The sequence below is a fragment of the Lonchura striata genome, chromosome 17 (genome assembly GCF_046129695.1).
Source record: "Lonchura striata isolate bLonStr1 chromosome 17, bLonStr1.mat, whole genome shotgun sequence".
NCBI classification, from domain to species: Eukaryota; Metazoa; Chordata; class Aves; order Passeriformes; family Estrildidae; genus Lonchura; species Lonchura striata.
In genome coordinates this window covers 1093548-1117788 of record NC_134619.1, presented here as the reverse complement: position 1 = coordinate 1117788, position 24241 = coordinate 1093548, and the positions used below count along the sequence as shown (strand labels likewise).

The following is a 24241-nucleotide window of genomic DNA, read 5'->3' as shown; positions in this document are numbered from 1 at the left end:
CAAAAGTGGAAGAACAATGCTAAACCAACAGCAGGCTCAAGACTAAGATGATTTGGACAGCATTTTAATAAACAGAAAACCCCTTCAGCATCTTCTTCATAGGTAGACTAACAGTGGTTTTGCTCAGCATCTTCTTCATAGGTAGACTAACAGTGGTTTTGCTCAAACTAATTCTAGTTTATTTTGAAAAGACATCCTCTTGTTTATCAGGGTGTAGAATGCAGTTATAATTATCTGCACTTTTTGTCTGGATTTGTAAGAGTTATAGCAATTGCCTTTGTGCCTAATTTCTCCACAAATGTGTCTGCAAACAGTATTTTGTCATGCTCCACTCTAAATCTCCCACTGCTGCTTGCTGAGGAGTGTAAGCACTGCCCTAAGGGATCACAGTAATTTGTTTTGTTCAAAACTAGAGCAGTGCAGAGAGGGAGCAAGAATGGTTGGAAAGGAAGAAACTATTGAAAAATTTGGTTACCGCATCTCTTTTGAAGATTAAATTTCACTTGTAGTACAAAACTCAGCAAAACACTGGAAAATCCAGACTGCAGTTTATTAAAAGACAGCTCATTGCCCAAGAATTTTCCTGATTATTGGGCATGTTTTCCTGGTGATGCAAAAGCACGTACCACACGTACCACCCAGTGATCACTGCTGGATGCCGATACACTGCACAGTCCTCCTGCAGTATTACACTTGATTCTGCACAGCAGTGACACTGGAGGGGACAGGGAGCCTCGGGGGCCACTGTGTGATCAGAGCTCAGTGTGTGGTGGACACCTGGAGCCCCAGAGCTTCTCTCTACTGCAAAGCCACCTGACACTGCAGAGCCCCGAGAGGTGCAACCTGTGCACAACTGAGAACAACTCCAGACCCCCTGCTCAGCAGCAGAGACTTCCATTTGTGTGGAGTCATGCTGTGTTTATGGTTTTTTCAGCCAAATTCATGAGAAATTAGGCCCTACAATTACAAACTGAGTGATTTTCTGACTGCAGTTAGATCAGTTCACCAAGTATTCGATTCCAGGTACAATTTCTTAGACAAAACTACTTGTAGACATCCCATCCCATTCTCTGGGCTGGTTTTACTTGGGTTTTTTAGTACAGAAAAGCACAAATGTGATGAACACATAGCTAGAGCTGTGTGAGTACTTACGGATCCCTTCTCCATCACTCTGTTCAACATGACAACACCACGGCTTTTCTGTTCCCAAACCATCTCCCAGAAGTGGCCACAAGTATTTGGCAAAGGTCCCTGCAGAGACAGAAATCCCCAGAAATAAGCATTATTTTCTGTAAATGTCAGTGCATTCTTCCCCAGTAACAGACCCTGCACAAGGCAATAGATTTAAACAAGTAACAAACAACTTCTCATTTAAAACTGTAAAAAAATGTAGTGAGACAGCTTTAAGTTCCATGCTATGAATCTGCCCACGAAAGCATGGTTAATCCTTTCCCCTGATACCTAAGAGGAAGAGAGACACAATCTCATTTGTGAGAACAGAACTGGGAGTGAAAAATGCTGCACTTTCTTAAGAAAGATATACAGAGGTCATGGGGAAATAAACTCCACTGACTAAAAGCAAAAATAACATCTGTGTCAAACTGCTCTGCAATCCCTCATCCTTATTCATGATACTTGAAAATTACTTGACTAAAACCTCCAAACGACTGAAAGGATGCAAAATCAGTAACAAATTATATGGTTTTCCAGAATCTTCACAGATTTGCTTTGGGACTGAATGAAATAATGACTTCTTTTAAAGACTATCTATTCCCAAAGTAGATTTCCTTATAATTTCCTACTTCTGCTATGTTCCTTTGCTATTTTCTACTCTGAAGTTTGGGTTTGATCCACTCCTGTGCTCAAACAGAACAGCAGGTCCTCAGGAAGAATGAGAGGATTTAAATAAAGCCATCCAAAGCCATTAAACGTGGATCAGGACAGTAACCAGTAACCAATATCTGCACATTTGACTATTCCCCACAGAACTCACCCTGTGATCAACCCCCTGTCCTGAGGAAGGGCAAGAGCAGCTGTGTTCAAAGAGCCATTTCTACCCTGCACACTGCTCTGCCCAGTTCTTCCTGAGGAGATTTATCTCTGTTCTTTAGAAACAGGAAGGAAGAGCTGTCACTTGAAAATATTAATCCCAGTCTACCTTTATCTAAAGTGTGGGAGGAAGGGGTAAAAAAAGATCCAAGATTAGAGATCAGGACAGTCTCCAGGGAACTGAACATTTAGCACAAACAAGAAGCCTGGCACGGTTGCTGCTCTCAGAATAAGACAACAGGGCATGTGGGTACTTTTAAATTTGCCATACAGCTAGGTGTGGAATTGACAGGTTCAGTTAAAAGCAGTGATTTTTATACACACACAGATGTTTGTATGCACTTAAGTAGCTTTACGATGAAGAAAACAAACAGAAAATCCATGAAAAACAACTCCAGCCATCATAAGATTTTAATTATCCACTGCCAGCAATTACCTGGGTAAGGATGTAGCTCCTTTGGGCCTCTTCCATTTTTATCAAACTAGCATTGATATAGTCATTGTCACCTTGGTTTAGCTTAATTCGACTGTGATCAACTGCAGCACAATTAGAAAACACTGGTTAATGAACATGGAACACAGCACAGTCCAGGCTCATCCTCAGCAGCTGGGGGAGCACAGCCCACACTTCACCTCCCAAAAACACACAGCAAGAGTCAGGCCTTGGCATCTGAAATAATCTGAAAAAATGCAGTGAGATCTGCAAACCAGATCACACTGACCTATCCATACAGTTATCAAGTTGCTGGTTTTAATTAAATCCAATTACACAATTGCTTGTCTTTCCAGCTTAAACATTCAAATACAGCTTGTTCAAGGTTGTTAAAGGTTTGTCTAAACATATATTGGGCAAACAGGACAGAGACCTTTTATTCTTGTAGGTATTTAGCTACTGTTCCCAACCTAACCACCCTCTAATGTACAGAAAAAAATGATCAAAATTAAAGAAATACAGCAAATGTAAATGATTTGCTCTTTTGTTAGTCACTTGCTCAACTTGGGACTACAGAAACCAAACCACCAACTAAAAAAACTCAACACACCCAGGGGTTCCCACATTTTGCAAGAAAGCAAACAGACTGAGAAGAGGATTATCTAAAGGCAAGAAGGAATTTGTTACTCACATCCTCAAATATTAGAACTGCTTAGTAAAGCAAACTATGTGCAACATTACTGTTCTGGCTAACTGTCCCAAAGGCTTTAGGAGCTTTTCTGCAGGGAGCCAGAAGCTGTGTGCCACAGAGCAGCACTCTGGCCTGGGACAGCAGCCGAAGAACTCAAAGGTAAAGCAAGTTTCTTTCTTCAGATTTCTGCCCACAGATACAGACCCTACTGCGTGCTGCTCTTGTGTAACCCTATGGATATAAAAGCATCCTGTGACACCAGTCTCACAAATAAATAAATAAATATAATCAAAAAGAGTTGTCTTGGGTGCTTATCCACCTAACAGAATCTTGTCCTTACAAAGAACATTTAGCTGTGAGAAGTCACAAGAGGTCAACAGTCTTATAAACAATGGAAAAGAAAGTGTACTTACAGGGGCTGACATCTCTGTACCTATTTCTATTTTTGTTTCTGGGATGTTTGGCCACTTTACATGGAAAATCACTGGCTTCATGCCTGATGTCCTGAAACGAAAAAAAAAATACAACCAAAAACCCTGCTATGTATGAATCCATCTAATTTCATACCATTAGCTATTTTAAGACAAATACCCATTTGACTTCACATCTTCATGTGAGGAAATTCTGGACACAAAGCACATTGGGCCTCAGAACAAAGAATAAAGTTTAAATTTCTCAGAATACAGCACTAACATAACTTATTAAAATATTATTAGTTTGGATAATAAAGCAGCACAACATTCACCAGACATTATGAAAGGTAGGTTCAGCTCCTGAAGGAGCAGGGTCTCTGCCCCAAAGCACTTCTACATAAACTGCTTTAAGCCCTTGTTTGCAGCATCAGTGAAAATATCAACCTTGTCTCTGACTCAGCAGCACTGAAAACATTCATTGTGGTAGAAAATAACTTTTCTATCCCCCTTGGCATCACACACACAGAGGTGATTTCTCTAAGACCACTTCCATCACTTCCTGAGCTGCCAGCACGATGTCACAGTCAGCTGCACTCAGTTCCCGTGCTCAGCTAAAACAGATGCACCCCCCAAACACAGCACCAGGGCTCTCTCAGGCCTTTTCAGATGCAGATAATAGAGACAATTCCAGAAGTTAAAATAAAAACAATTCTGCTGTCCTTGGACATTAGTCCAAATTTGCTGAAACAGAATTTCACATAATGAATACTGTGCAAGCAGAGTTCTGCATATAAAGAATCGTGTACAACACTCAAGATTTTTTTCAAGTGGGCCATCTACTGCAGCACATTACCTGTTTATCTCTTGTGCTGCATTATTCAGGTATGGACCAATTTACCCTGAATGCTACATGTCAGGAGAAGAGTTCTGATTTCCATAAACCTGCCCAAAATTAGCACAGTATTCCAAAACTGAAATAAGGGCTGACATCAGCTGCCAGCTTTTTATAACTGAACACATGGCTGCCAGTATTTCTGCTTATGAAGAATGCAGTCTGGAGAATATGATCTGGACTGCAACAGTCTAATATCTCAAACATGAGGCAGCTAAAATGGGGGTTTTCAGAAACTTGTCTCTGACACCAGGTTGGTGACTTTGTACTTTACAGGGATTTATTCTTCCATACTGACTGTACAGGATCAACAAGAGAAAAAAAGGAAAAGAAGAGAAAAAAAGTTCCAAGGAATTAGGAAAAATGGTTTTCTAGGTCACTAACCACATTTCTCAAATGTGTGTTGAAAATCCCTAACACCCAATACCAACACAACTCCTCCACTCAGGATTCATATTATAAAAGCATCAAAATGCAAACCAAACCAAGATCCCTAAGGAATTTTTCTGTAAATACTGGGCTATTTTAGCAGCAGCACTAATACACAGTTTCATTTCACAGCATTAACAGATTTCATAAAAAACTGTCCCCTCTTTTAGAAATAAGTGGATCAAGTGCTTCTTTACAAAATGGAATTATATGAAGGAACTCTAATACAAAAATATTACACTGAAGCATCCACATGTATGTGCACACACAAACCACTGCCAGTCCCCAGGAGCTACACAGATTCCAACAGCAACATCAAGTATTTCAGGAACTGAAATTCCCTGCAATTTATTACGCAGGGAATGGAGAGCTGGCTATTACCTCACCAGCAAATATCAGATTTTTTCAAGATGCCACACTGCCTAAAGGTGCTTGGAGAATAATGGAGTTCTGGAGATACTGAACTCCCACAGGCACAGAGAAAATGGAAGACACAAGTCACTCGTGTGCCTTCAGCAGACTATTTAAAAACAGCAGTGTATTTCTGGAGCGTGTTTCAAGAGGCAGGAAAAACCCTGGGGTGGGATGGTAACAAAAGAGGGATGGAGGCACGGCAACAGGCAAGCTGCTGCCTGGTGGGAAAAGCCAGCCAGCACCCAGCACTCCATGCCTGGCTGAGGAAATGGGAAAACAGAAAATCCTGGGGAGCAGGCATGCCTGCACATCACACAGGGCATACTCTCCTCAGCAACGTGGCAGGACAGTGGTTTGGAGTTTTGGTTGGGTTTTTATTTTTTGGATACAGAAGTTGCTAGAACATCTAAAGTGACCAAAGGAAAGTTATCGCCCAAGGTCACTTCCAGGATATGAAGTTGACTTTAGTGGAAATGCAATTGCCTTCAACAGAGAACATGGCTGGAGAGGAACAAGCCAGTGCCCACAGGAGCTGTGTGGCCACTGCTGGTCCTGGTCCCTGCTGCAGTCACATCGTTGCTGACACCACTCAGCTGCTGCTAGGTAGGTCCAGAACGTGCTCAGAACAGCACCACGAGGTCCCCACGCTGGAGAAGTCACTCATTCACAGCACAGAATTACTGCTCTGAGGAACTTGAAGCCAGCAGTGTCACGAGAACTGAAGGTAGGGGATGAAGGCAGGGATTCATGAAGTTACAAAACACCTCCTGAATCACACCCAGTCACACTGCAGAGATCCTGCCTGTCAAAAAGGAAGCTCGACATTTCATTTCAAAGGTCGTGCAATACAAAACTTTAAAGAGGAAGGGCTAGACGTGAAGTCAGTTTTCCAAAGTCAAATGCTCTGGGTTTGGAGCATGAGTCACTTCATGCCACTCATCTCCTGATTTTAAGCCCTGTCCCCCAAATATTTCAGGGGTGGAAAGAGGAAGTCTGCTGAAGCCCTGTTCTTCAAACGGGAAGTTCCTGTAGCTCTGAGCACAGCAGACACTGGGCTTCACTTTCCCCATCCTCTTCAGATGCCAGCAGGAGATTCAGAAAGAGAAGATGCACCCCAAAATCTTCAAGTAAATGTTATGTAAGACCATAGGAAGAGGTGGCCATAACATCAGCCATTCAAGCACACTGTGTAATTTCTTGATCAGTATTTTGAACAGAAACTAAAGGTGCAGTCTCAATGTCTTCAGCTTCACCAGACTCCCAGGAAGCCTTGCAGCAGGGCCCAATTTGATCACACTGTTTAATTGCACCATAAACCCTGGAGCAGATTAGACTCAGAGATAACAATTTACTGTCATTTGAGCAGTTCTGCTCCTATGGGAAGCAGCAAATGCCAAGATCTTATCAGGTGCTACAGAATTGCTCCTAATCCATCTACTGAGGCACTCACGCTGAGGACAGCACTTCACAAAAATTATATATAAAGACTTATATAAAAAAGTAATCTTAACTTAAAAAACAGATTTTCTCTTAAAGCTGCCACTGGCAAAAAATGATGCCACATGATACTGCTGGAAAAGGTGGAAGAGTAAAAAGGTTAAATAAAGTCAGGTGGAAGGTGCTCTTTCCCCAAGATGCCACTCAGGCTGGTTTCAGAATGGAAATACCCCTACAATCCAATGAGGTTGTAAAGACTTGTAGAGAAGAGAGAGAAGATCACAAGAAAACCAGCAAGTACCAAGAGATCCACAGCAAACACCCACTTTACATAAACGGGAAAAGGTGTTCAGATTCAGCATGGGAGAGAGCAACTGAGGCCCTGAACTCACTTCCCAACAAAGAACTTCACAAAGATATAAAGTACACAGCTGTTCATGTAACCCACTTTGACAGGGAAGATTTGATTTCTTAGCCTACATTAAGCTTTACATCAGGGTATTTCGGGAAGAACAAGAAATGAGGATGTAACTTGTACGTACGAGGAAGATCATCTAAAAATCAGATAAATGAACAGACACTTGCATCACATCACACAACATAAATCTTAACAAGCAGCTGCAGAATTTTAGCCAGCTAAGTGAAAAAATGTGGATTTTAATACCTTTTAAAAACATTTTTTCTGGTCTCCTAGTTTTGCTTTCAACTAAGATACGGTAGTATTGATTTGCTTACTAATCTCCTTCAAAAAAACCCCAAAAGAAACCAGTTGCCTGTTATATGAAGCTTCCTCCTGAGGTCGAGCAGCACAGAGAGGGAAGGACAGGCTTGTTTAAAGTTCAACACCACAATTACACGAGGTTCAAATAAATAAATAAGAAATCACAGACTTGCAACAGGGTTTCCTAGAAAGCCCCCTGCAAATTCAGCAGCGCCTGGGCAGCCGGAGCGCCGGTGGCCTCAGAGGTTTGTGACACCAGGCAGCTGCAGGGAGCACGGAAATAACCCCCAGGGAATGCAAACTGCCCACGACTGCCTCATTAAATCATATCAACGCGTGGAAAAGTGGGCTCGTTTTTCCCAGGGCCGTATTTGTCACAGCTAGCAGGTATTGCAGACTGCCTCTCACCACTGAGCAGCTCCAACACGCCTCCCGGAGAGGCTCCTGCCAGCAACCCTGCAGTCCTTTATTGCACCACTTGAGCAGGGAGGGAACTGCACGCTGTGAATGCTCACCTCAACACCTGCACGGCTCTCAGGGCTCGGCTGGCCTTCCAGAAGGGAGAAAGCCACAGCCTTGTGCCACTTCCAAACTTCACCAGTGCATTTATTTAGCCTGTTCCCAGGAGGAGGGCACTGCTGTCAATAACCACAGCAACACTGCACAGTTCAGCTGCTCAGATTCTCAGATTGCCTCAGTGTCATCTGCAATGGGCAGAAACTGATTTTTCAGTTCTCGTTCTTATGAATGTTGCGACACGGGGAAATCAAAGAGCTAAACTCTAGTATCAGGTTAAAGAATTACATGAGACTTCTCAAATTTCAGTAAGTTCAAAATATAGCTTGTCCTTGAAATTTATGACCCATAACAGAAGTTCAGAGCTGCTGGCAGGAACATTCTACTTCTGCTGTTTTGTAGCCATGTACTCACTGCCAAAACAGGAAACAACTGAATGGAGCATCGGCGTAAGAAAACAAGTCAAGTTCCCTTCTTCTTCTCCACATCCATCTCTGCTTTTCCTCCCAGAAACTCAATCTTCTCCAGAAGTGTATCTTGGACATTATTGGAAGGATAGAGATGTTTGAGAATGCAAAATGGCTTTTTTTTGACAGCTGTTGTGCAAAAGCAAAGCCTCGCTATCTGTACCATCAAACAAAGTCAGTGCCAGGAAATAAACCACACTCTCATTAAAGTGTCAAGAGGTTCTAACTCAGTTGCTCTTCTTCTGTAAGAAAAATAACCACCACGATGACATCCACATCTTGATTTGCCCAAACATTAGGGGTCTCTACATAAAGAGTTCTGGTTTAACCTCATCTCAAACAGACTGGTCTATCCCACAGACCAGATAGCCACAAAACTCCTAAAGGAATTTAGTCTGCCTAGCAAATCCAGACCTTAATTTGTTTGCAGTATGGGTTTTGTGTGAGTTTAAAAATGTATCATTGCTGGCCCGTAGGGTATTCCAGGCTTCACTGACTGACAACTGTGGTTATAAACAGTCCTGCTTTCCTAGATACCTAATATTTTCATCCTGACATCTCACAAGCCATCTAAGAGCATTCTAGCTTTTCCAGAGCTACACCACCAACACAACCCAAGGCTTTGGAGGCTTCAGAGGAGAAAAAACAACATGAACCCTGCAAACACAAGAACGTGAGGGATGAGAAACACTTCTCACACCCTTCCATGTGCTGCGTAACCAAGGTATTTTCTAGAATTTGGACAAGCTGCAAATGGCATATTTCAAATTAGAAACAAAAGGACATTAAATGGCCCCCACTGCAGGTAGTCAGAGTTTCTCAAGGGGATCTCTGGCTTCATGAAATAGCAACCATGGAATAATTTACCATGGAATTTTTACCTATACTCACTCAGAGCCCTTTACTCTCTTTCCCAGATACTGTGCTGATAACCTCAGTTAATGTTAAGAAAGCAAGACAGCACTATCTCCCCCAAACCTTGCATAATCCATTATCACCATTCCCCCAAATCTTGCACAATCCATTACCACCATGTAATCTTAAGATAAATGAACTAATTTGATTAATAAGTAAATAAGATAATCAAATGTAAGCCTTGCTTCCTCACCAGGTAGCACATTCAAGGTCTTACAGTTAAAAGCCAAACAGATCTTTACAGATTCTTTTTCCTTTTCTCCCATTTTTGATCCTAGTGCATGCATCCAAGACTCCTGGCTCTGAACACATCCTGCTCTTCTATTCCATGCTGGCACAGTGCCCACTGAAAGAATACGGATTTTCAGAATATCTGGCATTAGCTGCAACTGAGGAGGAATCTGAAAGGCCACTGCAGAACTGGGTATTGTACCAGCAGAGAAGGACATTATCACCCTCTGCCTGAAGAGATTCCAGGACACTGCTCAGCACTGGATCTACTGTCACAGTTGAAGGCCCCTACATCAGCTGGGAAGATCATTAACACACTCAGCTAATGACCTGTGCCAGCCCCACTGCAGTGAGCAGGAGCACAAAGACAGAACTAGCTCTGTGGGCTCCACGAGCAACATCACAAGTGAGCTTGAAAGCAACCAGCCCTGGGTATCTGAGCTCCACTCTTCCTACTAAGCCTCAATGAAGTTTTTAAAAAGAGCCTTCACTTGAGATTAACTTCACATGCACTGAGCTACAACCGAAACTCATCTGTGGTGTTTGTGTCCTTTCACCTTTTCCTGGAAAGTGTGTTGACTAAAAGCCAAACAAACAGCACAGCACTTTAGCTGCTTAACAGACAAACACTGCAATCGTTTCACTCAGGACAAATATTTTAAAGGAACAAAATAAGATTGCAAATGTTCGATTTATTTTTCAAAAAAGAAATGCCAACATTCGTGTAGTTATCTTATCAGCAGTTTAAACTCACATAGATGCAGAACTACCACAGCATTATTTTTAATCCTTTTGGAGATTACACGAGTTTAACACATCTAGGTTACCAACTGGTATCTTAAAAATACTGGTCACAATAATAGATAATGAGACAAGTCCAGCATTCCCCATCTACAGCGACATCTGCTCATGCGTGACACGCAGAATTTGCTAAAATACCAGCACTGTCAAAGAAAAAAGGGCAGTTTGCCATTCCCAAGTGATCCTAACCTTGCTGAGATAATTTTCAGCATAAGCCCAGAGCTCCCCAGCAAAGGGGGATTCCCCAGACTCTGCAGCTGCCACGACACACGATCCTCCTCCCTGCAGGCTGCCAGGACAGCCCTGGCCGCTGCTGGACACCAGCTGGAGGGAAAGGACAAGTGTCATAAAGCTCTCCCAACACACCAACCACACCTTCCAGGGCACACAGCCTCACCGACTCATTAGCTTTCCCTTTCGTCCCTAATTGAAGCTAATTAGGCAGCAGCCATGAAGCACCAGGGAGTTCGGTCAGGAGTACGGCTGGGACTCCCTCAGGGACAGGTACAGGACCTACAAACACACAAGACTGAGCAGCACCTGTGGTGTGGATAAAACTTCCAGCTACTACAAAGTCATCAGTTCTCCTAAATCTATCGTTTTTGCTTATCCAGCAGAGGTAAATTATTTGTCAAGCTTTGGGACATTCTATAGTTCTAATCCTCAAGGCAATCCTAACAAGTCAGAAAAAAGAGAAGGTTTTTTAAATGGTCTCCTAGTGGTGATATTGGGGTTTTTTTTCAGTTTGATTTTATACCCATACATTTAGCACCAGGACAATTCCCTGGAAGGCACATGATTCCCTGAATAAGATCACAAGGATTTCTAACTCTGGATTTAGCAAACAGGACAATGCTTCTCAGACTTCTCAGCCCATTCTGCAGCACTGCTTCAGTCGCAGAGAGGTGAGGGGGCTCCAACAGAAGAAAACACACACCCCTCCTGAAAGCTGCCACTGACTACATTGAAGGGGTTACCAGTAAGGAAGAGCAGAGAAGTTTACATTACTACTTGAAAACAGGAAATAATCTGGCCTCAGAAACTGTGGTGCTCAAAGTATTACAAACTAGGTGGAATCAGAGTTGTCTACACAGAGACAAAGTCAGAGCAAAACCTTCACAGGTATCAGAGAAGCTTTACAGAACCACACGTGCATCAAAACAAAAAAACCTGAGCTGTCAAAGAGCTCCACACTTCCCATATTTACTTATGGAGCTCATTACAAACTCCACAGCTTGACTTGGCACCTTACAACACAGGCCACGCTGCAAAGGGAAAACATGGGCTGGTTGTGAGAACGTGCACTCACATAATCCTTTGCTCATCAGAGACTTAGAGCTACAAAAACACACTTCTAGGGTTTACAAAGCAAAATACCACACGTTTTTTCAGATCGCTGCTATTGTCCTTTGAATACCCTGATGTCAAGTTTGTTGTTTATTTTGGAATGTAATGGCAACATCTCTGTCTTCTAGGACTGCTGAAACATTAAAGGGCTTCAAGGAGAACGAGACCTTATTCTGGAGCAGGGATTCTGATCTCTGCTCTCTTCCAAGCAGCCAGGGGTGTCCTCCCTGAAGAGGGGTGTCCCAGGACACCCCCAGGCACCTCCTGGCTGCTCCAAGGGATGCTGCCTGTGCTCCCCACGTGGATTCGCTCCCAGCTGGGATGCTCCAACTCCTTAGTGCCTAACTTGGTGCTTCTCAGTAGCACTTCAGGAACCAGCCCTTTGCTGTAACCAGCAGCTCTGCAGCTCTCCTTTCAGCAGGGAGGCCATTTCTCTGGGCAATTCTTTTGTAGGCTCTTGTAGGAATGCTTTTCCTTCCCTGGTTCCTGGAGGCAAGGGGAGAAAGCTTGAGGTGAGCTCCCCTACCCCATGGTGAGCACTGTGGAAAGAACTGGCCCTGGAAGGGAGCAGGGACCAGAGCCAGGCCTGGGAATCCTGCATTCCTCTTGCAGTCTTGGTGAGAAACTCCTTGGAAACACAAAGCACCTCTAGGTTAACTCCAGTGGTGGATTTTCTCATTTTCTGTTATGACAAAAAGCCAGAAACCAAAGGATTCTTACCTAGGAATCAGAACTTCTGGAGTTTGCCTCATTCTTATCTTCTTGATTTGAGTTGATTCGAAAGTCTCTTATCATCATGGAAACAGGATTTTGTGAAAACAGAGTAAATTTTGCAAGCCCCACTTTCTACCCCAACACTGCCTAAAACTAAACTCAGATTTTATCTATTATAATTTATAGGATAGAATAAGCAAGCTACTGGTGTTCACAGAAGAAAATACAAATTACAATGGTTTTTCTTTAATATTTATCTGGAGTTGAACGAGTTACATATGCATTTAGAAAGTACAGCCAGTTAAAGCAGTTTTAGACACCAGCTCGCCATATGCTATGTTAAAATTAGACTGATTTTTTTTTAAAGGAACAAATTTATGCATGAAGTAGGTCTATTCAGCACTCAGATTCTGAGGAATGCTTTTTCTCATCCAGTAATCTTTGCAGAAAGGTCCAAACAAAGCTTAGTAGAAAAAAAAGAAACTAGTTCAGAATGTGATTTTGAAGCTATCTGCACAATATCTCACAGAACTAAAAACACTTTGTTCAATTAAAAAAGTAATGGACTGGTTGCACTAAAAATGCTTATTGTCAGGGTTATAAATACACAATATAATTTCTAGAAGTAATAGCAAGGCTATCATTGAAAATAGAGACCTTGTAAGATGGCTAAAAATAGTAATTTGAATTCCTAGCTTAGTCAGCTTGGCCAGAAAGAGCTGTGTTCACTGTAACCTCTAATTAGTTTGCATATTATAAGAGCCCCAAAGATTTTTTTCCCTCCCCAAAACCTACTAAATTAGCCTTCACAGCACAATGCTCTTATCACGTCAGATGCAACAGAACATCCAGACTTTAGAGACTTCCCACTACTCTTTCTGAAAGGTTTCATTTGTCAAGGCAGATATTCTCATTTGACTAGGTAGAGGCCAGCTCCCCTCCACCTGGAGCATTCAGAAGAGCCTGCCCTGAAAGGTAAAGGCAAGGTCCAGTTCCCAGCGGCTTCAGATGAGAAAGGAAGGTCCTGGTTCTAACACAAGTAAACTGTTCACTACTTTGGAAAAAAAAAGCAAATTTCTCTTCCCTCATGGCTAAGGGGTGTTCCTCTGCATAAATCATTTCATTGACACTGGGTACTCCAACGTGAATCTAAAAGCTAGACTGACCTTTCTAATTTATATGCACACATTAATGAAACAGTCACACCATTACTACCACGTTCACACCATGTTCAGACCACGTCAGTGCTATTTTTCTATTTAGAATACTATGGGACAAGCAAAAGCCATATGTCCAACTTTCTACTAATTCCATAAAAATTCTCCAAGATATAAGGTTGTATGTAGAGGAAGTACTAAAACCCACCAGAAAAGGAGTGGAGGAATTGTTATATAGGAAATGGTGAACTCTGTTTTACCTATTTAAAAAATATCATTATCTACATCTTATTCAGTGGCAAGCTTCATTTCCTGGAAGAAGTTTGTACCGTGCATTGCTTTACTGGCTTTCTGGAGATGCAAGACTTTAAGTCAGATGTACGAGGGGGAAAACTGAATTTATTTAGTATCAAGGAACCCCATGCATTCAAAATTATGAACCATATGTTACACAGGTACCAGCTCCATAATGTAAGTGGGTCTGCATTCTACAATTAAGACCAAACTCCAGCAAGTTCTATGGCAAAAGGTTTCACCCTCTTGGCCATTAGTAATAGACAGGCAGTGGAACTACAGATTCATTCTGCCATGCTCATTACACTGTTACTAAAAGCTTTTTATCATTTCTAACCTAACAAGATTCCAAGAGTTTAAAGAGAATGTACAATTACCAGGATTGCACAATGCAGGTTCATGCCTCTGCATGCACGGAAAGGTCAAACTTGAGCTTTGCTCCTGCTGCAGAACCAGCAAGCAGCCCTGCTTTCAGTACCTTCTCCAAATTCCTCTTTGGGAACTGCTTAACTACAACTTCCAGAAAGAAGTTTTAAGTACCTTCTTTTCTTAAGAAAGACTTTCAGGACAGCAATTGAAAGAACTTGCTGGATTACAAATTTGCAAGAACAGCTTGCTTCAATTGGGATCTGTTTAACGTGGTGGTTGCAGTTATAATTACAGATGCCCACTCCACTGTACTTAGAATATTCAAATTTGGAAAGGAAAATCGTAGTGATGATTAAAACCATACTGAATTCACTGAATGGTGCAACCTACAGGTTGCCAAGCTACTGCAGTGCACACAAAAACCTGCTGAGAACAAACAGTACTGCTGAAAACAGATGTTAGATAAAGCAGAATTCGGATACTCCTGGTTTTCCACATGACTATCTAATTTGTGTTTAGGAAAGCAACCTAAGTAAGCCAGGTTAATATTAAACCTTCCAGCATTCTGAGCTGCTCAGCTCCCAGTCCCAGCAGTTTGGGGAGAGGCAAACACTGCTGCCATCTCCCCAGCCCACACCTGTGTCCCCAGCTGGCACACCTGTGTGCCCAGCCCACACCTGTGTCCCCAGCTGGCACATCTGTCTGCCCAGCTGGCACACCTGTGTCTCCAGCCCATACCTGTCTCCCCAGCCCACACCTGTGGCACTGGGTGCCCTGCAGGGGCTGCACAGGCACGGGGGCAGTGGGACAGGATGCCTGGACACCTCTGCTCTGCACCAAGGTTTAAAAGAAGTTGCACATAAAAGCACAGTGTCTATGCAACTACTTCCAGGCTAGGAAACTGCTCTAAGGGTCAGAGAGAAAAAGCCAATACACTTTCTGGAAAGGAAAACCTAACCCTTAAATACTTACAGCAGAGATGTAAATGTGTAAGAAAATCCACCTATGGCAAACAAGCCTGGGAAATGGCATAAAGACAACCCCTCCCATAACCCCAACCCAGCCAGACCTTGCAAGCTAAAATGTATTCAGTATTTTTAGTTCTCCAAGCTGCAAAGCAATGCTTCAAGACACTGACAGAACCAATCCTGTGTTATTAGAGGATGTCTGAACTGTCACTACAGGGACAGAGAACTTTCATGCCCAGCTGTACAGGACATCTTCTCATCTGAAAGCAACTGAGAGTTTATAAAAACAAATGTCACATCACATAATCAAGATAAATGCTCACAGACATCATAATGCAGGACAGATTCACAATGTGCACCCCAGCACATGGAAAAGACTGTAAAACCTGACAAGCCAGGCCTTCAAAGGACTGGTGACTGCTCCCCATGATAATGAAACAGACTGCAGTGAGAGTTGTGTGCATCAGATGAGAGAAACAGTTCTGCCACTTCATACGTCTACTGATCCTGCTAGTTAAAAATAATTCACTCTGAGAACTCAACCAGCGATTTAGCACAGCCAAGCAACCCTCACAACTTCTACCTCTTGTAGTGGCAGAATCCTCTCTGGAAACACATGACTCCTGTTACTTCCAGCACTCCCTGCCAGCCCAGACAGTGCTGCACCCCACCCCAGGCTCCAGCAGACTCTTGCTCATCGTGTTCCACTTCCTGCCAGCCAAAGCCAGTTATCAGCTGTGACTAAACATGCTTTGTCACTCGATGTCTACCTCAAATCCTCATCTGCAGCTGTAGAACAGATCTGGAACACTTACAGAAAAAAGTAACACAAAAAAATGCAGTAAATATCTTTAAATAAACCCTTCACATCACTCACAACCCCTTCCACTCCCCACCCCCAAAAGTCAGCTACACCAAAGGCTTCTGAGCACTGATACACAAATAAAGGTTATCAACTATCAGAATCACACACAAATGCCTTCTTTAACATCAACACTGCTGAGGGCAAAACATTTCTAGATTATATTATTCTTCTGTAAGTATTTCAAAACAATTTTGCCTGTAGAGAGAGTTTAATATGCAGAACACATTGTTAGCAAAGACTTTGGAACAAGAAAACCCAAAAGATGTAGATGTTATTACATGAAAGCAATAAACGTTTGAATGCTTGCTCCTGAGTAGCAATATTAACTTACTCAGCTATTCTGAGAAGATAATAAGCACATAACAGTTTTACCACTCCAAATTTCATGTGGCAGAGAGCTCAGCAGGCAGAGCAGCACACAAGGAATTTCCTGCTGTCAGCCAGTCAGTGACCGAGGAGCATCCTGTACACTGGATTGTGTGGGTGACCAAGCAAAGCCTCATCTGATGGGCTTGGATTGCAGGAGGCTCCTGATGGTCAGCTTGACACAAATCACAAACACAAAATCAATGACAGATTAGACGTAAGGCAGTAGTTTCCACTAAACCTTTCTGCTCCATCTGCTTCCTGACAGGCTCTAAAAGGACTGGTAAGATTAGACCTCTCCACTAATGCTCTCACGTGGGCTAATAAATCCAGGAACTCAGCAGCTCTAAAGATTTCACATATTTTCAACCTCCTGTTCCAGCCTTTTGCCTCTACTGAGCACCAGATGAGTCTGACGGCCACAGGGCAAAGAAGCTGCAGGAGCTGAGGAGACCAGCCCCATTCCTGAGCCCTCTGCACAGAAGGGTGAGCACCTGGGCTTGGCACCTGCAGGTGCTCAGAGCTTCCCTCCCCGGGCCAGCAGTGCCCAGCCCAGCGGTGCCGTGCCCTGCTGCTCCCGACAGCAGCCCGGTGCCACCCGCTCTGCGGGCTCATCTCTCGGGAGGCGTGCCAGCTGCCAGGCACTGCTGGGGAACAGAGGCAAAGGGGGTGATTTCCAAAGGGAAGGCATCAATGAATGAGCCAGGCAGGTAACGCTGCTCAGCGCCCAGCAGCACCGCCCCGGTGCTCACACCAACCCCAACCTTGCAACCCCAGCCCCACGAGGCTCCGCAGCCCAGGAACGCGCGGGGAGCGGAGCAAAGGGTTCCTTGGTTCCTTGGCTCCTGCACACATTCCCCACGGAGTATGAAACAGCACGAGGGCACATCTGCCCTGCTCACGGAACCCTCGAGGCCACTTCTGACAAGGTTTCAATACCGGCAATGAAAAAAAGCCCAGGCTGAAACACGATTCTTGTTCGTGACATCCCACAGACCATGCAGCTCTAGGCAGCAACTGCGATTTACCGTGAAAATTCTCCATTGGTGGAAGTTTAAGAAAGAAGTGACAGTGTTAATTTCTAATGCAATCAAACTCTTAAGGAAGAAAACAAAAACACTTTCCAGAGTTAGGCGGCTGTCCACCCCCACTCCGTTACTGGGTAGAATTCCCCATATCTTTTCCACTTCCAGAGATACGTGGAAATTCTGTCAAATGTGTCAATATGTATTTCAGCTGTTTAAGAAGCTAAGTAGTATTTTTCCAGTTCTTGCTCCAATGACCCACCCTTCTTTCCAAAAGAAGTTCCTCTTACTAAAACCTCTTGCTTGTGTCAGAGTTGTGTTTTTCCTGTAGCCCCCATCTTTAGTCACTGATGGTTGTGCAAATGTTAAGAAAGGAGATACAATTCCACATGAGGATGGCAGAGGCTTAGTCCTACTTCAAGCAGCTCTACAGGAGACTGGAAAAAACAGGCCCCACACAGTAAAATGGAATTGAGATTTTCTGAACGAGCATGGGTTATTTTTCCTGTCAGAAAAAGGAAGTATACTCTTCCTTAGTCAAAGATGCATTTTTAAAATAGATTTCACATTTTACTTCCTGCCATCGCATTAAAAGGTCACGCTGTTTATGTTAGTGTAACCTGTTACTGTGGGATCAGGAATGGTATAAACAAGCAATTCTCATTGAACTGTGCACAGGGGAAGAAGGTTATGAGAACATTCCTCTTTATGTGTAGAACACTTGTTCCATATAAATATAAAGAATCTGAAAAACAGAGTCTCTTTTGTAGGATGGCTCTCAGCATCAAGTACTTGACGAATCAAGGACTTGACAGAAGCAGCATAAAATTCTGGGAACTTCAGATACAAGCAAAAGCACCTGACAGATCACAAATAGAATAGCTGCTTTAAGGTCAGAACAGTACTATGTAGTAGCATTTTGAACTAGCAATTATTTTAGTACATGAAGTACAGAGAGCTGCCAGCCCAGAGGGGAAGGTTTCCTCTGCCTGCAGCAAGGTCTGCCCAGCTCCACACTCACCCCTGTACTCCACACAGGTCCTTCTGGAATTGCCTAAAGACAGAATGCAAAACCTGCTGGATTGTTGCTTTATTTTCTAATTCTGTTGATGTAGAAACTGTTTGAACCTTCTAAGGAGAAGAAAAAGACTGCAGAGAACAATGCAAATCTGATTGAATGGTCTCTTCCTCATCAGTGAAACAGGTAAATCTTCAGCACTGATCTCTTCACCTTCAGTGCTGAAGGTGACTTTTGACCCCTACATGTTCCTAAAGCATCCACAACAGCCAAGAGCTGAGACAGCTGTACACATGGAAAGTGTACAGAATTAAAAGTAAGAAAAAACAGAAAAACATTTCTAAAAGTTTCATGTTATGCCAGCTCCTTTTCCTTACCAACCAGGATGTAAATTTTTTGCTACTGTTCTACGAACCTGCTTTCTTAAATGCAGAAGATACAACCCAATTTGAAAGTAGATCAGCTATCACTATTAGCAGAATCACATGCATTTCCAAGAATCACTTTTACCAGTTTTTCTTGGTATAATATGACAGGCAAGCTGTTGAATCTTAGCTATATTCTGCGTGGGTGAGAGAAAAAGCACATCTGAATTCACAGAGTATGGTAGAAAATGAACTGGCATTTGTACTCCACGATCTACAAAGTGAGCACACAAAGGCATTTGGATGCTCTATCAAAGTGCCTCTCCCAGTCAGACCAGCAAGGGCACGTCTCCTGGCACCAGAGGGGAAAAAAAACACCTCTTCTGCAAATCAACATGAAACCAGCTGACCAATGGCCAAAAAAACCCAGAAAACCTCAATGGAAAGCACTGCAAACATCCAAGCTCAGCGACCAGACCAAGTGTGTGCTCCTTCTGAACACTGCAGAGAAGCAATCACTGAGTATCCTCAGGTATTTCATGAGGCTAAATTCACAACCCAAACACATACTTAGGCCATGCAAGTGACACTGATCTAAAACCTGGTAATTCTCATGTTTACAAGAAAGTAGCAGTGATATTTCAGCGTAAGCCACATCCTTTGAAGACTCAACTAAAGCGAGCCCTTGGAGAAAGTCCATTTGCAAAGCAAGTATTACAGGAAAACATTTAATTTTAATGTTTAGTTAACTGTAGGATGAACTGTTATTTCAAACCTACCCAGTATATTTAGAAAGTTATTCTAGTTCGAAAAATATTTGGTCTACCACATTTTATTCTCTGCTTACAAGGGCTATTTCTATTTGAATTTACCATCATTTGGCATGTGGCCAACACCGCTTTCTCCTTAACAGTTTTCTTTCATACATCTGTGCTTGCAGCACACAGAGGAAGCAACAATACCGTGTGAAAGAACATACTAACACCATAAAACCCGTCCAAAAATGCTGAGAAGCAGGTGAGCACTGTGTGTGCATTGTATGATTTCTAAACTTTTAGCAAATGATAACCATAACAGGCTCCATTTTCCCATGCTCTGCTTCCAGCTAGACTATCACAGCAGCTCTGGGTTCCAGTATTTGATTTTAAACTCTGTAGAAAAAGCAAGTGGCTCAGTAGCTTTATCTAAGGGGACTTAGGCCATCTCCAGTCTGCCAGCAGGAGACACGGCTGGCGCTGCTGTGAAGGAGCCAGCACTGAAGCCCAAGCACAGTGCCCCGAGGGCACAGAGGTGCCATCCCCTGCAGCTGAGCAGCAGCTCTGCTTTCCAGGGAGCACCCTGACTTTGTGAGCCACACTCTGCTGTCCAGCACTAACCCTGCACACACGCAGCAAGACTCAGCGTACAGCACAGGAAAACATGGAATATCTTCAGCTTACCGAAGGAACAGAGACTCCCTGCAACCCTGAGCCCTAAACCAGCTTTCTACAGCCAGAGCCAATTATGCTGAGCCTCAAATGAATCAACAGAGCACAAATTAAGCAGTGGCAAGGCACTGCATGCAGAGACCTGCAGCTAGAACTGGCAGAATAAAGCACAAAGATGCATTTATAAAAAGTCATGTTCGTGCCACAATTTATCTGCTGCTTAGCACCTGAGCAAAGGAGCTACCCAAATGCTTTCAGACTGCAGCCTGCACTCCTGCTGCAGCTTATAAACCAACAACACTTCTAAAGCTTCCCTTCCACTGACCCTAAACACACAACACAACCACACTGTTACAATTCTTCAGGGTCAACCATTTCACAGTTTACTTCCAGCATCAAAATCCATCTACGTAAGAAAATATTCTATAAATATTCTTCCAGAGACAGTGAGTATCTAAAAAGCTTCCCATGCCTTTTATGTTGTGACAGAGGGATATCCAAAATATCCACGATCCCTATCTTCCTCCCATAGTCTGAATAAAGTTCATTAATTTTCAAAATCTGTAGTATTTTAATTTAGCTTAGAGAGGTTTGAAGCATTCAAACATTCAAGTTAATATTTGGTTAAAAGACCTTAAAAAATGAATAAAGAAACTGAGAACAGTTATTTACAGGCCTCAAACCCAACTCCAACTACACTTCAGTTTTCCAGAGATAGGTTTTGGAAGGATACTCACTTCCAAACATGCTGGAAAATCTAAACTATATCCAGTTCTTATTATATATTCCACTAACTATACAAACTAGAAAAGAATGTACATTTTATTTTCATTTTGCTGCCTTCACATGGAAAACTCTGCATGAGCAGTCCCCAAATGTCAGCTCTGCCTCCACCCATAGTGGATGGAATCACCAGTTGAATGGTACATCAGTAAATAATTCAGAGGTGTTTTTACTGCTCCTGATAAGCACATCAAAGTTAATATCATTGGCCAACATACTAAAGTCAACATATCTGGTTTCTTTAAACACAAGAAGCAACTCTATCTGTATTTAAGGGATGTGTTTTTAAGATAATATCTCGTTCTATCATCCTGTGTAAGAAATTAGAAACTAAAGCATCTTCTAAAGTTCTGAAAGGCTTCTGCATGTGAAATTACTATGAAAATCTGATACTGCGCTCACTGTGAGCAAATGACAATCCAGTCATTGTTGTTTTCATGATATCCATCCAGTTGTTTTGATATTCTGGACAAATATCTACTTTTCTTTCCTCCTCTAAGAGCTTAAACTGTGCTTTCCTTAGCTTTGGGGTACGGGTTTTTTGTTGTGACATCTCCGGAGTGAAAGCTTCTCATTCCAATAGATACTTCTAATGGTATTTCTGCAGGGTGCATGTCATTCACTTACCCTTAAGAATCTGTTTTCTGTTGCACACCTTTACCACAGTTAGTACATGGTAAAGCTCACTTTCCTCTTATGGTTTTATGGAAGAGGATTTTAATTCGAATGCGCCTTTCTTACACTTAGGTTTCTCTAAAACAGAAACAACAGCCAGAACCTTAGCAATTATTTTTCTCACTTGGGTCCCTGAACAGCCTCCACAGAATCTTATGGCTCGTAGTTCTTTTAACAAGCAAATCTAGAGGAAAGTATGGGATAGAAATAGGTATTAAAAACCAAACAAACATTCAAAAAAACCCTAGAGTAACAAAACGCAAAGAACTTCATCACTGTTCACCCTGTGACCAGCTGTACAGAGAATGGTTCCACCATTGTGCAGTGCCCAAGACTTGATCGTCACAAAATCACCTAAACAAGGTCTTCATTTTGAAGCGTTTGTGTCTCCCCATGCTGGGATTACTTCTGCTGAAAAAAGGAGATCATCTAAATTCTGTTCTTTCCCAACTGTACTATCATAGCTGAACACAGCTTCCGCTCCTTGAAAAAAAAGACGCATGGACAATTTTAACCCTTCCAGGTCATGTGGCACCCAGGCAGTCTCCCTTCCCTTAGCCACACCTCCCTGTCTAGGCTCATTCCTCCTGGAGCCGCTGTGCTGTATCTCCAGATAACAGACAGGCAAGGAACACGGGCAAGCTGCAAATGTTCACCTGCAGCACTGGGGAATGTTTCTGGGTTCCAGCAGTTACAACCCCAACGCTGAGGTACCAGAAGGCCGTGGTACAATTACCCCGGGGGAAATGCTTTTCTGCACCCATCACACACACTGCTCTACTTACTGCATTCTTCATGCAAAAGCCAGCATTGTAGGAAAACTGCTTTGCTAATGTCACAGCCCAGACACGAAAAGCACAGCTCACGGAGAAGCACCTTCTTCTTCCAGATGTACACGACCTGCCAAGATGCCATTTCCAGCAGCTTATTTAAAAGCAGGATGCAGTTGAGAAACTGAATTTCATGACATAGATGCACATATTTACTAATCAATCAGGGGAAAAAAAAAAAACAAGTAGAAATCCCACCCCCTGTGCTTGTCAATAGTTGGATGCAAACCAAAGAATCACTTCAGTCCTTTTTTAAACTGAATTTTAGTCCTCAATCAAAGCTCATGCTGTGCTACAGTTTGAGCAGGCCACTGAGTCATATCATTCAAAGAGAGCAGGACAAAAATATCACTGAATGCTAATCCCTCATTGAAAATGGGCCATTCCCTCATTCGACGTAGATATTTCACTTCTGTAATTCAATTGTACCTGTAGAAATGTACTACTTAAATTACAAAGCTCTGTTACTCAAAATCATTTCCTGAGCACTAAGCTCGCAACACACCAAATCATCCAGAACGGTTCAGCAAAAACATAACGTCATATATCCACATGACTTTCAACTGATACAGTCGGCAAGCACTGACACTCGGCAGGGAAATGTAGGAAATGGACCTTCTGAAAAGCAGGCTCAACATGTCATGCTTATTCTCTAAAGGCCAGACAACTCAAGATGTTCACCCTGCAAGCTACTGCTGTTACAACTTGCATGCTACTATTCTGAAACTGAAGTCCTTTTATTTCACTTTTATGCAACTCCTCTCCATGGTCTATTGCCAGAGAAATTCACACTGAAAGAAACAAAGCTCAACATCTATGTTGCAAACATGAACTTCAAGTCATTCATTTATGCAATATACCAGCTTAAACATTCAAATGGATGTTACAGCAATGCTGCCTGATCTGACTGAACACATCCGCCCAGTCATTCACGTATTTCAGCTTCTCTTAAACTTCATTTTAGATAAAGGTGTGAAGAACTTTTAAAGACAAAAGCACCAACTTCTGTGGCTTGTATGCTCAGCTGGATCCAGAAGCCAAATATTACTGCAAGCGTTAACGTTTGTCACGGCGCTGTTTTAAATACCCCCGAAAAAAATCTAAACGCAGCAAGCGACACAATAAAAACCCACCAGCAGCTAGCTGCAGGAGTATTGCTAATAAGCTGCTGCAGGCTCTGTTCTATGATTAAGGCGCCTGAAAAGCGAAATGCTGCTGTGCTCCGAGCCGAAGGCAGCTCGGAGGGGCGGCCGGAGCGGCTCCTCCGCTGTCCCCGCGCTGAGGATGCGCCCGCGGCGGCAGCTCCGGGCGGGCAGCGCGGCGGGGCCCGGCCCGCCGGGGAGCCGGGCAGGGCAGGGCAGTGCCGGGGCAGCACCGGCGGCACGGCGGAGAGAACGAGCGGCAGGCAGCGAGCGGAGGCAGGCAGCGCTCCCCACCCGCGGCCGGGGCAGAACCGGGCAGGGCGCTGCCCCTCACCTGGTAGATGGCGGGCCAGCTGGCGGCCTGGTCCAGCCGCTGGAACTCCTTCTCCATCTCCATCTCCACCCCGAGGGGGCCCGGGCCCCCCAGCGCCGCTCCGGCTGCAGCTGCTGCCGAGGCCGCGGCGGCTCTGCCCGGCCCCCGCCCTCA

At 43.4% G+C, this 24241-nt stretch overlaps 1 protein-coding gene across 2 annotated transcripts in view; it reads right to left on the bottom strand.

The window, feature by feature from the left end:
* PTPN1 (protein tyrosine phosphatase non-receptor type 1) overlaps positions 1–24241 on the bottom strand; it is a 30196-nt gene extending 5955 nt beyond the window's left edge. The window contains exons 1-4 of one of the 2 annotated variants that reach the window (XM_031506579.2): positions 24089–24241; positions 3587–3677; positions 2486–2586; positions 1153–1251 (exon numbers count right to left, since the gene is read on the bottom strand). In XM_031506579.2, the coding sequence (XP_031362439.1) occupies positions 1153–1251; positions 2486–2586; positions 3587–3677; positions 24089–24151 (354 nt within the window). In that variant the 5' untranslated portion in view covers positions 24152–24241. Of the gene's footprint in view, positions 1–1152; positions 1252–2485; positions 2587–3586; positions 3678–22567; positions 23873–24088 lie in introns of those variants that run through there. The other variant, XM_031506580.2, reaches the window with a different exon arrangement.